Source organism: Sitophilus oryzae, unplaced genomic scaffold (assembly GCF_002938485.1).
Source record: "Sitophilus oryzae breed Bouriz unplaced genomic scaffold, Soryzae_2.0 scaffold_1502_pilon_pilon, whole genome shotgun sequence".
Lineage (NCBI taxonomy): Eukaryota > Metazoa > Arthropoda > Insecta > Coleoptera > Curculionidae > Sitophilus > Sitophilus oryzae.
This window is the reverse complement of record NW_022146173.1, coordinates 1187525-1200484: the sequence shown is the minus strand read 5'-3', so window position 1 is coordinate 1200484 and position 12960 is coordinate 1187525. Positions and strand designations below refer to the sequence as shown.

General features: G+C 35.6%; 1 protein-coding gene across 1 annotated transcript in view; it reads right to left on the bottom strand.

Annotated features, from left to right (window-relative positions):
• The window catches only part of LOC115878231 (protein Gawky-like), a 61383-nt gene that overhangs the window by 17807 nt on the left and 30616 nt on the right, over nt 1-12960 (bottom strand). Inside the window, 11 exon segments of the mRNA XM_030894655.1 lie at nt 1340-1542; nt 1669-1822; nt 1943-2085; nt 2135-2275; nt 2486-2677; nt 2736-2940; nt 3077-3354; nt 3513-3868; nt 5047-5253; nt 8662-8868; nt 11473-11791. Of these exon segments, the coding sequence (XP_030750515.1) occupies nt 1340-1542; nt 1669-1822; nt 1943-2085; nt 2135-2275; nt 2486-2677; nt 2736-2940; nt 3077-3354; nt 3513-3868; nt 5047-5253; nt 8662-8868; nt 11473-11791 (2405 nt within the window).

Here is a 12960-nt window from a genome sequence, read left to right as displayed (position 1 = left end):
TTGTTTTGTGACCGGGATAAACTGTGTCTGGTACTTCCCGCACTGTCGCTCTTATAAACCACTGCCTCCTAAGTGGAAGCAAGTAGCTCTCTTTCCGATGAGGTGTTGATTACGCCAGCTGGCGTTTTCTTACCTCGTCCGCTCTTACAGTTATCTTTTTTTGCAATCATGTGCGGGTGGGTGTGTGTGTGTGACTCAGGTAACCTCGGGGGCGTTGTACCCCGTAGTCCTCTTGTCGAGCTCCTGGCTCAGTTCAAGAACCCCCTGAGGTATTAATTCGTTTTACCTGGTAAAACGTCATGTCTAGACTCTAAACGGAGTTAAAGGTGGAATTTCACGTATCCGTCATCCGTTGATACTACAATCCGATGGCGCGGCGCTCTGATTGGTCATAGTGTTTTCGCGACACTTTTCATCCAAAAATTTGTAACCCCGGTCCGTCAACCAAGACGGATGTTTTGATAACTGTAATCTAACCTTACTTTTTTGTTGACAAATTTGAGACATTTAAGCTTCATTCAGAACCTCGCAATTAGTGGAATAGATTAGTGGTTTCAATTAGTGTAGAATTTTGTTCCTTTAATTTCAATGTAAGCGTTCAGAAAGTCAAAATTAGGTGGTAGACATTTTCAATTAGTAGAAAAAGTTACCAAACTTTTAACTTTTCCACTAATTATACTTCAAAATTTGCAAGAGAAATGTTATTTTGGCCTTTGATTATCTTCTGTCAAGAGAAATTGTGGTTAGAAATTAAAAGTTGATCTAACCAATCAAATGTCTTTAAATACAACCAGTATACAACCAGACTCCGCCTTAAGACGCAAGACCGTCAGCTTTCTAGACGGTCTTCTGTTTTACCTGACACATACAACTGACAAGGAAAGCGTTATGGGTAGGAGGAGCTTTACAGGTTCTCTTATACAGGGTGTCCCAGAAATAAGTGCAAATATTTTAACTGGTAGTATAATTCAATCCCAGAAACACGCCTATGAAGTTTTTTTTCGCGAAAATTTTTTTTTGAAAATTCGAAATTTTTTGGATTTTTTTTTATTTTTTAGTTAAAAAACATAATTTGTTGATGATATGTCAACATAGGTATTAGATTAAATTTACAAGAAAGAAAATCCAGAAAAGATCCAGTGGTTCTCAAAATTTTAGCAAAAAATTATTTATTTTGGAAATTTTCAAAGTAAAATAACTCCGTTATTTTGGACTTATTTGAAAAACGATAAAGAGAAAATATGTTTCTTTTATCGAGATCTACCACCCCTTAAAATATTTGCACTTATTTCTGGGACACCCTGCATAACAAGTTTATCTTTATAGATTATATCCTTACCTTGTGAAAGCATTAGTGGTGGGCGGGTTGAAGCTCCACGTGGTTGAGCTGAGCGGTTGCATCGCGTCGGTAGCTGGAGGACTCTTGTTCGCGTTAATACTGAAAAGTTCGTTCTCTTTGATAGTGGCGATTGACAACGGTGAACGCACTACAGATCCGGGCGTAATAGTAGGGTCATCTTCAATAGACTTTATTTGATTGCCCTGAAAAAAAGGAACACGAATTTATTAATATTTTTCAATACAAAATTACAGTTCCTCTTTTATTACAAATGAAGTAAATAATAAACAGAACTACCGAAACTGAACAATAATGTAAAAAGTACTTACTTTCCAGGGCTTTCCAGGTTCAAATTCAGGTACTAAATCAGTCAGGGAAGGTTGAGCAGTCGTTGCCCACTGTGCGTCTTTTACGTCATTCGAAGTATCACCACCGCTGGAATCTGGCCAACCCGTATCACCGGAGCGTCCACTTGACCATGGACTGCAACAATTTTAGTAATATTTAAAACCCTTCAAAGGTTCACTTTGAGCAATATTTGAAAAAAGATTCAAAAATGAGGATATTATAAGTTGGCAACACTGATACAGAAACGTCACTTACCCGTCCGATTGAGTTAATCCAAGTGGAGCCATATTGGGCGAGGTAGCTACTGGCTTAGAAGAGGAACCAGGCGCCCTGCTAAATTCGCTGTTCTCTTCTTTGTCTTTGCTAATCCATTGATTAAGTCTTGATTGTTGCTGATTCTAAAGAATAATTTTAATATTTTATCATCACATGATTACTGAATCTTACCGGGTCTTTGTTCAGAGCCAAGTCAGCGAAGTTTCCCTGGAGGGCATTTATAGATTCGTGCATAGGTGCCGCCTTGAATGAATCGTACCCAATTCCTTGTTGCTGCTTAACGTAATGTGCTTGTTGGGCTTGGATTTGATTCTGTAAAAGTAGGAAATGAATTATGTAACACCTACATAGAAGCTTTCTTGCTTACTGTTCTAACTAACCATTAATATGATATATTAAATATACATTTTTTTTGTTGGAAAACACACTGTTGATAGATGAAAATATTAAAAATGACTAAAGCAGTCGTATTCGCTATTTTAACCAACCCAACCAAATTAAATACAGCAAAAAAAATCTAACCTGAATATTTATGATTTGTTGTTTCGTTTTCGTGATGAGAACGGAATACTGCATAAGCGTGTTATTCGGTAGGTTTCCTTTTGAGGTAGTAGCTGCGATCTGCTGTTGAGTGAGGTTCTGTAAATTCTTAATTTGTTGAAGGAGTTGATTGAGAAGAACCAACGTTTGAGGTGCTAACGGTTGATTTAAGATCTGCAATAAAATTGTCAATCGTAAGAAAAAAATATCAAAACAAAAGTTCCGAATTTACCTGATGATTCAAGTACCCAGCTTGTACGGCCATCTGAATTTGGTTGACGAGCATTCTAAGCTGTTGAGTAGAAGGCTGGTTCTGAGGCTGCATAGGACGGCCTGCGGACGGGCCTCCGAAACCTCCACCTCCCACACCACCGGCTCCGCCTTGTTGCGTCAGCATTTTTTGTACCAGGGCTGGCGAAATGTTGTTGATCAACGAACTGAAAGAAGAATTAAACATTTTATACCCCTTGATACTAAATATTTAACTTAAAACATTTCTATATTTTGAATTAAATTTTTGGCGCAGTCGGTCGGATTCAACAAATTTATGATTCTGAGTTTCTATTAACGTACCCGTTGGGTTGTCCACCGGCTCCGGCCATGCTGTTCAGTAGACCAGGAGCGGTGTTGCCTCCCGAAGGAAAGCCGCCTCCCAAGGGATTAGCCGCCGGTCCTCCCAGGCCAGGGAATCCCCGCTGAGCGCCGGGGTATTGCGGATGGTCGAAGTGGTCGTCGTGGCGGTTGGTCACGCTCCAACCGTCGTTGCCTCTGCCTCTGAGAGGGCTCAATAGATCCAGGGCCTCTTCCATGTTCATTTCGCGGACGCGTAGGGCCTGTTCCACTTCTTCTTTCTGCAAATTCAAAGTGATTAAATCATAGTAACTCATATCGTTCATCACTAGTCATAACTGATGTAATTTTGAATATAATTTGAAAATTGTAATGTGTACTAATTTTTTAAAAATAAATTTCGATTGAAACAAAAAAAACTGAATGATTATCAACCTACCTTGTGCCCCATATCCACCAGCATCCTGAACTGTTTCGAATTCCACACCTGCTCCTTGGTAAGAGGCATCTTCTGCGACTTGTGGCCCCACTCGATGTCTCCGGCCTGGTCCCACAGGCCTCCCGGTCCCTTCTGCTGTTTGGCCCAAGGGGCGGCAGGCTCGTCGCCCCAGCCGCCCGCGGGTCCACCGCCTACGTCGTCCCAGCCGTTGCGACCGCCTCCACCGCCACCGCCGCCTCCCCAAACGCCGTCGGGTTTACGGCCGGGCGCCATGCCTGGCGGACCACCTCTGCCGCCGCCCATGCCGCCCGCGCCCGAAGGCATATCTTTCCAGTGGGGGCCTGCGCGAGGCGCTACTACGGAAAGAAGAAAAAAGTTAGGTGTAAAGTTATTTTTTTTGGGTGGAAATAGTGACATACAGAAGCAGGGTTAACCATGATTTAAATCGTGATTTAATTCAAGTGATGTTTTTTAATTTTAATCATGTGATTTAAATAAAAAAATAACTGTAAAAGTTATAAAAATATGTCCTAGAAAACTATAAAAAAATATTTCAATAACAGATAATAAATCGAAAATAATTGTAAACATATAAAAACTATATAAAAATATCTATTCATCAATAATTTAATTGTTGAACCGATTTTTGAACTAATTTCGTGTGAATCCATTAGACCGCTAAACGCAAGGATTTATTTTAAAATTTATGTATAAGTGACAAAAATTTTCTGTTCGAATACATATCATTCGCAAAGTCTAGTGCAGAACTAGCTTCTTCTAATATAGAGGCTATAAATATATTCATTCCCGAGAATCTATAATCGTCATAAAATATGTAGTTTTATATTTTTTTGAAAAGGTTGTATGTTTCCAAATTCCTACCGACATTTTGATCTGCAGTAATTACTTACACTTTGACATTAGATAATACATACTAATTTCTTTCTCGACTTAAGACTATTTCCGAACAATAGTGTATTGTTTTATTAGGCGTAAAAATTATACTTTTTTGACGATGCTGTACCTTCGAAGGACCATCGTAAAGCTATTCAGACGGTACAGGGAGGCACAAAAAGTACATTTTTACAAAAAAAATCTGATTTTTTTTATTTTTTTTTAAATCATTATTTTTCCAACCCTGTACAGAAGGTATAGGAAAGTCAATAAAAGTTGGGTGCGTCAATATATTTGACGACATTGCCCACTGACAAGATTTAAATAAAAGTTCTAATTTTGTGACAGATTTTTCACTTCAATTTTAGACACAATACAAAAATACCATGCGATCGAAAAAAAACGACGTCAAAGACGGCTGGGGAACGACAATCGATAATAATTTTGGTGAGGCGATTCAAGCCCTAAACATTAGTAATAGTTTTGATTGTTTCGACATCTGTGAGATGATGTGCACGCCAACTTTTTTAGATTTCTCTATATTTGTTGTACAAAAGCGATTGCCGAGGACAAAGAAAAAAATGGAATTTAGAGATATTGGGTACACGAGTATAACCTAAAGATAATTGTTGCAATTTACCTTGCTGTGGATTACCCCACAGAGACGTCCCGTCATCGTAGTTGGGAAGGTTGCGTCTTTGAGACGGGGGTGACGGTTCCTCCCATCCTCCGGTGTTGCCCGGGCCGATGGGCATCTTGTTCTGGTGGTGCATGCCGCTGGGTCCGCCGTGGTGGCCAGATTGACCCCAGAATTCCGCTCCGGCACCATTAAGGCGTCCAGTTATTCCTGAAAGAGAACACGATTGAATCGAATAATAGTTAGAATATGTCTTGAAAAAACTTCTGGGTTTCCGCCACTAGAAGAATATCTACAAAACAAAATAGTTATTTTTTGTAAACACCACTGCGTTAATCCAACGGAGACCAATTTGTCAGTGATATTTTACTAATAAAGCTAATTTGCCTAACGAACAAAAATGCTTAAATTGTATATTTCTTCCCGTCGCCAAAAGCAGAAAATAACACAAACAACAAAGAAAAAAACGACATAAATACAACTATTCGGGAACACTTTATTTTTTTTTGACAGATACATCTATTCAAACTTTGTAATGATTATTAATTCATATCATGAAAATGTCAATGTACCACACCACGATTATGTAATAGCCGAGATATTTATTTCAATAATACATCAAACAATAATAGAAAAACAATTTCATCAAACTAATAACTTGGCAAAGTTACAAGAATTTTTCAATACAAAGCTAAAATTAAACTGAATTAATGGAGACATTTGAAATAATGATTATATCGCAACAGAAGCGAATATAAATTGTGCTCGTTAATGATTTGTTTTCTTTTTCTTGCAGTTTGCTTATTATAGTTCGTTTATCGAGATCCAATTATTAAATTCTGAAAAGTTAATTGTAATAATTAAAGTTTTTGAACATTACTACAGATTAAATAATTATTTTCGTAATTCTCGCTAATAAATATACCGGGTGCGTCTGAAAAGTGGCCCACCCCTATAACTTTGTTATTTTTTCAGTTAAAAAAAACGAAATTTAGTATGTTAGTATATGACATAAATTAGGATTGATTGATGTATTCTATTGTTTTCGGTCACTTCCTGTTTCACCGGAAATGACGACAGCTTTTGAATTTTAAATGGCGCTTTCGGTATTTCTCTTTAATTTATAACTTGATGTTCGGAACGAAAATTTGACTCGAAATATACCAAGCGTGTGGTATCAAATTATTGGTAAAAAAATGCTTTTTCCAAGTATGCTAATGAGCTACCCTCGTGCTCATTCCATTTGAAAAAATTGAGATATGATTAAAAATACGATTTGGGTATCTTTCAACTGGCCAGGACAAGACCCATTAGAAGATTAAATCTGTATTTTAAGTAAATCTTAAATCGCAACCAAACTCCTTGATTAAGAATTAGTGTTTTTATTAAGCGAGAGTGTCAAAAGTTGACATATGATATATCATTCTATTCAGAATGTCATTTTCTATTGAATACAGTAAAAAAATACTGAGGGTGCTATTTAAAAATCAAAAGTTGTAGTCATTTCCTTTGAAACAGGAAGTGACCAACAACAATTGAATATGTTAATCAATCCTAATTTATGTCATATACTAACAATCCAAATCTTGTTTTTTTATCTGATAAAATCAAAAAGTTATAAGGGTAAGCCACTTTTGAGACGCACCTGGTATAATTCTGGTTATTAAATAATAAGGATAGAAATAATATTAATGTATTATGTTCCCAAATACTCAATTATTTCTAAAGTATACTAAAAATTTGAACATGTAACAAAATTCTCGTCGAACTTGGTTATCACACTCATATTAAGCTGTCTAACATTCATATTCACATTCGCAACTATTTTGCTGTCAAAGACTCCACCTATACTATATCTAGGAGAAGTGTAGGGATTCACAAAGATTATACAGAAAAATAAAAGAGGTTTTCAAAAATGTATTGTCAAGTTGTGTGTGGCGACATCTGTCGGAGAAGCGAATAATCGCGAACGTGTATTGCTGGTTGAGGTTTCATCTTTAATACAGGACATTGTTTGAAGCGCCTCTTGGACTCAAGTGGAAATAGGATCTTGTAAAGAATTTACTAGAACCAAAAAGAACGTTACAGATAATTTTCGAACGTTCGAGACGCGGCCACTGGGAGGTATATAAGCGCAAACGCGCCCAGCAATTATTTAGTTCAGTTTCGAAATATACTGTTTTTTTTTCTCAGGTAGGATTTCGACAGACGATGACAGAAGAAAAGCAGATGACGTCCCATACCAATCTATTTATTTTACTAAAAAAAGTTTCTAATAATTTTTAAGTTAACTATGGATGGGTTTAAATATAAATTCGTCATGCGTCGTCATTTGTTGTTTTTAACCAGTTTTATTGGTTTATTTCAAAAATGACAGATCGTATTTCAATTTTATTGGTTTGACGGAACGATAACGACAAACGGACGCCGATGCGTATGAACTCGCCTTTAGATTTTTGACGTTTGTCAAAGTCTTGCCAAATTATAGGTTATAATCTTGTGACAACTTTTGTCAAATACCCTGCGTTTTGGAAGATGATGCATTTTGATTCGTGTTATTACGAGTGTTTTGTGTCTTTTGAAGTCAAGTGTAGGAAAAATCGAGTGAAAATTAACTGTAGAACCCAGAGCACAGTTTATGGTTAATACTTGCTGCCCAGGGAGAAAGTCTTATACAGATACACCAATAAAGTTACTATCAATAAAGTTCGTATACCATCTCGTCGTAGATAAGTGCATCTCGAATATGGTAGAAGAACCATACTAAACACATACTAAAAACTGGCGTAGCTGAAAAATATCGACATCACACGATAGGTAAATAATGGATTTTAGTACTGCAGAAAAATAATGGCAAAAGGTACTGGTTTAAAAAAATTAAGATTAAAGTTAATTAATCAACCTGTGAGGTATAAAATTTGGTAAGTGTTATTATTAATAAAATAGTTTGTTTTATTTATGTTGTTTTATTTATTCCTTTAATATTACAAATAAATAAATGGAATATTACAAATTTGTATTTGTACATAAGTTATATTGACAAATATAATCATAAATGCGGGAAGTTTCATAAAGCTTGAAATTAAGAAATAGTTCTTTTTTATATTTTTTGGTATGTGGTGTCTTGTTTTTGTGTGTTTTGTATTAACACATGCAGTTTTTTATTAAATAAAATAAGTCGATTACATTTTTTCAGTTTTATACAGTTTTATTCACAATATTTTGAAGTTACTTGTCAGTCAAATTTTAAAAACATATATTAATTTCCAGCTATGCGTTCCAGTTGTACCAACTTATTTCTTTATAAAATAAAATAAACTACTTTGAAATTAAAATGGCAGACACATCTATCACTGTCAAGGATCTTCTCGTTGGACATACTATACGGTTAGTTTTGGAATAGCAAATGTTGACAATTTGGCAAAGGATTTTTTTAAATAGTTAATTGTTGTAATGAATATAAATTGTGTGTAAATAGTGAGAAAATAAATCCGTTAAGTATTTCATCGTGAGTTTAAATTAGTGCACCCACAGAATCCGTAACAGAATTATTTCATTGTTATGTAAAAACTAACAACAATTTAATCTGATTATTATAGCAAAATAAAGACAAATTACCTCTGGGATCGCCTCGCATGTCTCCTCCGGGTATCTGGCGGATCTGTTCGCGAGGGTCCAGCTGTCTCGGATCGAGACCAGAAGCTGCAGCTACTGCTCTCATATCAGGGCGCAGGGTGTCCATCGTAACCGCGGCCGCCGCAGCTGCTGTAGCTCTAGGATCAGCTGCGGCACGTGGATCGCCCCATCCGGAAGCGTTACCACCAGCTGTAACAAGAATAGTATATTTTATGGAATCCTGATTTGTACAGTGTTACTATTTTATTTTGTCTCACTTTTAACAGGCCGTTAACATTTTTTCATTTTTTAAAGCTAGAATAATCATTAACAGCACTTTCAGATGGAGAGGACCGTCCGCGACGGAGCGTCCGCGACTTCGAGCAAGTACCATGAGTTTATATGAACAATTTCACATGGGCGCGTATGCTCCGTCCGACGGCTATCTTGAAAAAACACGACGGACGGTCCGCTCCATCTGAAAGCGCTGTAAGATCAATTTAAAGTCTGTCCAACGATAGGATAGAAGGACTTTTTTACGACAAGAGTGAAGGAAGAATTTAATTTACAGGTAAACTGAATTTTCTACCCCTTTGTGGATGCCGTCTGTCAAAATCTTCCTTGCTTCCTTGGCCAGACCTTATAGGGTTTTAAGTCTTAATAAATGAATTAAATAAATTTTAAAACTAGTGTTCTGAAAAGACCTATATATCAAGTTTCTAGTTTTTTTCCATCTACATCTAGGCTTTAAAACATCAAACGACATAACTGTCAAAAATGGGATGTCATACATAGATAAATATTTAGATTGGAAAATATAGAGGAAATAAATTTAGATTGGAAAACCCATCAAAATATATAATTGTTTTGGGTCGCGACCGTTGTACGCGATCTGGCGCTGCTATAGCGGTTGCTAAGAACAACCACAAACAATAACAGAAATAATTTTCTCTTGTCAAAGTCGGAATCTTCAAAAATTATAAAATCTTTCAAAATGTAAACCGACTTCATTGAAAAAATACCGAAAAGTGTTTGAAGTGTCCATTCTCACAGTAATTATTGCTATCTTGTGAGTTTAGTTTAAATTTTACTTACTCAAACCAGTGATAATTGTGAAAAAGTGGCATTAAAAACTAAAAAAATAGTGTGGTGAACTGTGAACTGCAAAAACCATCGTGGATCGTGGAATAACGCCTGTTTCCAATGTTTCATAGGTATAGTCTGTAAAACGAATAACTTTGAATTTGACAGTTCCCGCGGGCTTTTCTAGTGTTAATTTTATTAGGTTAGCAACTTGCGGCTATGCTGACGCAATGCCGTCTCTAATAGAACAGCCTCGGAGCGAGATTTATGACGTCACGCTAGTTAGATATTACGGATTAATAAATATGTTGTAGAATACATGGAAAACATAATTATTCCTCGTATTTTTGGTTTGTATTTTAAAAATGATATAGTTTACATGAAATATACATAATATACAGTTAATAAATACAATATATATACCTATTTATAGTAATAAATACTTTGGCAGATATAAATTATGACCCATACAAATGCAGCAAATGTTTTACAATATGGTTGAAATCGTGTACTACATAGTCAATGTAGATAGTTTTGTGTTAAGAATAATAATTTAAAAAATATGTGGTCATCTTGTGACAAGTTTATATTAGTTTATTAATTGCAGGAAACATTATAATATATAAATAAATTTTGTGAATGCAAATAATAATACATACATCACTATTAGTAAATATTGAATGTTTTTTGTTAAATTAGATCGATTTTCAAACCCCCAAAATTTAAGATATATTTTACATTTTATCCATTATCTTATGTACCACCTATTCATTATTTGTATATTGTAAAACATTTGCTGCATTTGTATGGTTCATAGTTTATTTGCTAAAGTATACTTTTACTTATATATAAGTAAAAGTATTTGCCTACTATAAATAGGTATATATTATATTGTATTTATTAACTGTATATTATGTATATTTCATGTAAACTATATCATTTTTAAAATACAAACCAAAAATACAAGGAATAATTATGTTTTCCATGTATTCTACAACATATTTATTAATCCGTAGTATCTAACTAGTGTGACGTCATGAATCTCGCTCCGTGGCTGTTCTATTAGAGACGGCATTGCTCTAATATTTAGAAATGTCAAAAGCTGATGACATTTTACTTTTGTCAATTATGACATTTCGTGTTGATTTTTGCAAGAAGGGGAAGAACTGTCACTTGTTTTATTATTTTCCTTTTCTATTTCACGAAAGTAAAAAGAGTTACCTATCTGATTCGTTCAGGCACTCAATTTAAAGAATATCAGTAACTTTTTTGATAGAGGGATTTTATATTTGCCATGTTGGTAAAAAATAAGGGTCAAAATTCAAAGTTATTCATTTTATAGACTATATTTCACATACATGTCCTTATATAAAATAAAGTTTCTTGTATGCAACACACTGTATTTTATTTACAAAATTAAAAGAAAATAATAATAAATTTGAATAAATAATATTTGGCGACATAATTCCGGAAAAAGCCCATCCGATCCGAAATTATCAAAAGCTTTGGGTAGCGACCGTTGCAAGAATAGCGCCAAATAGTATTTACATTGTCCTTATGGGCACTTTCCAATCTAAACTTGTTTCATTTGTCTATGATCTGATGTCGATGTCGATTCCGTCCGTAATGCTTGTATTAAACTCCTTTATATCTTTTTATTCAAAGTCTCGTTAGAAAGATTATACCGAAACTATCATATACATATTCTTAAATCATTACTCTTACGCTTACCTCCCCACATAGCATTGTTGCTATTGTTGCCTCCCCACTGTTGCTGGTTATTAGGCACTCCCGTCCACACGTTTGAGCTGTCAGTGGCGTCGTCGTCCTCTCCCCACGTGCCCCCAATGTTGGAGGCGGGCGTGTGGCCCCAGGGTGTCTTTTGCTGAGGCGGCGGTGGCGGTTGGCCACCGTTGCGCAAGTTGGCCTCCCACAAATCAGTGCCGTTGTTCACGGCCGGCTTCCAGGTGGGAGGACCGGCGCCCTCCATCTTCATGGAGGGTTCGGGACTAGCGGGGATGTCCCAGTTCGTGTCTTGGTTCACGTGTTGCTGAAATAATGATTGTATATAAATATCAACACTTGTACATTCTACTAATTTTCTTCTTATTATTTTTGATGATATATCTGGTGATCTAGGCCCTTATTCTACAAAACGGTGAAAAATTCACCATTTGGTGTCCATTTTGGTATTTTTGAAATATGTATTTAGAATTTTTGGAAGGAAGTACCGGGTGCCCGCCCCTATAACTATGCTATTTCTTCAGAGAAAAAAACGAGATTTGGTATGTTAGTATATGACATAAATTAGGATTGATTGACGATTTAATTATTGTTTTTGGTCACTTCCTGTATCACCGGAAATGACTACTACTTTTGATTTTTAAATGGCACCCTAGATATATTTTTACTTTATTCGGTAGAGCATGACACTCTGAATAGAATGACATATCATACGTCAATCAATTCTAATTTATGTAATATACTAACATACCAAATCTCGATTTTTTAACTGAAAAAATAAAAATGTTATAGGGGTGAGCCACTTTTGAGACGCACCCGGTATAGGAGCATAAAAAATATTAAAGTACATTATTACATTAAACAATAAATTTGCTTTTGCCAGAAATTTCTTGTGCGAGAAAACCTAAAAACAAAGATTTTAGGACAAAAAAACTATGGCGGAGGTTGACATTGTTGATGGTTGTTTTCATTTTGAACTCCACACACAGACATAGACTATTTTAGTTTGGTATTTTGTTTCTTCACATTTAGAAACAGTGGCTGCTGAAAACGTGAACATCTTGAAAACAAATTCCAGAAAATATTTCGAAACATTTCCTCTAAAAGTTTTGATTCCGCATCGAAACATTTCAGAAAACAGCTAGTGCCACCATATTGGAAACACATGTAATAAAGCCATATAAAATATACAGGTTTCGAAAATGTTTCCTATTTGTGGCATACCATTTCCATTTTGTCTCAAGAAACAGACACGACAATTTTAGAAACATTACCTAAAACATGTCCAAAAATGCTACTTGGGATATAGTACAATATGATCGAAAAAGAAACGGCGTCCGAGATGGCTATGAAATGAAGATCGCTGTCAATTTGTATGTAAAATTATATGGGGAATGTCATCCATGTCCATTTCCCAGCCAACTGGATCCAGTTTTTCGTTTTCATCATACGGTACGTTAAAAAATAACAAGACAA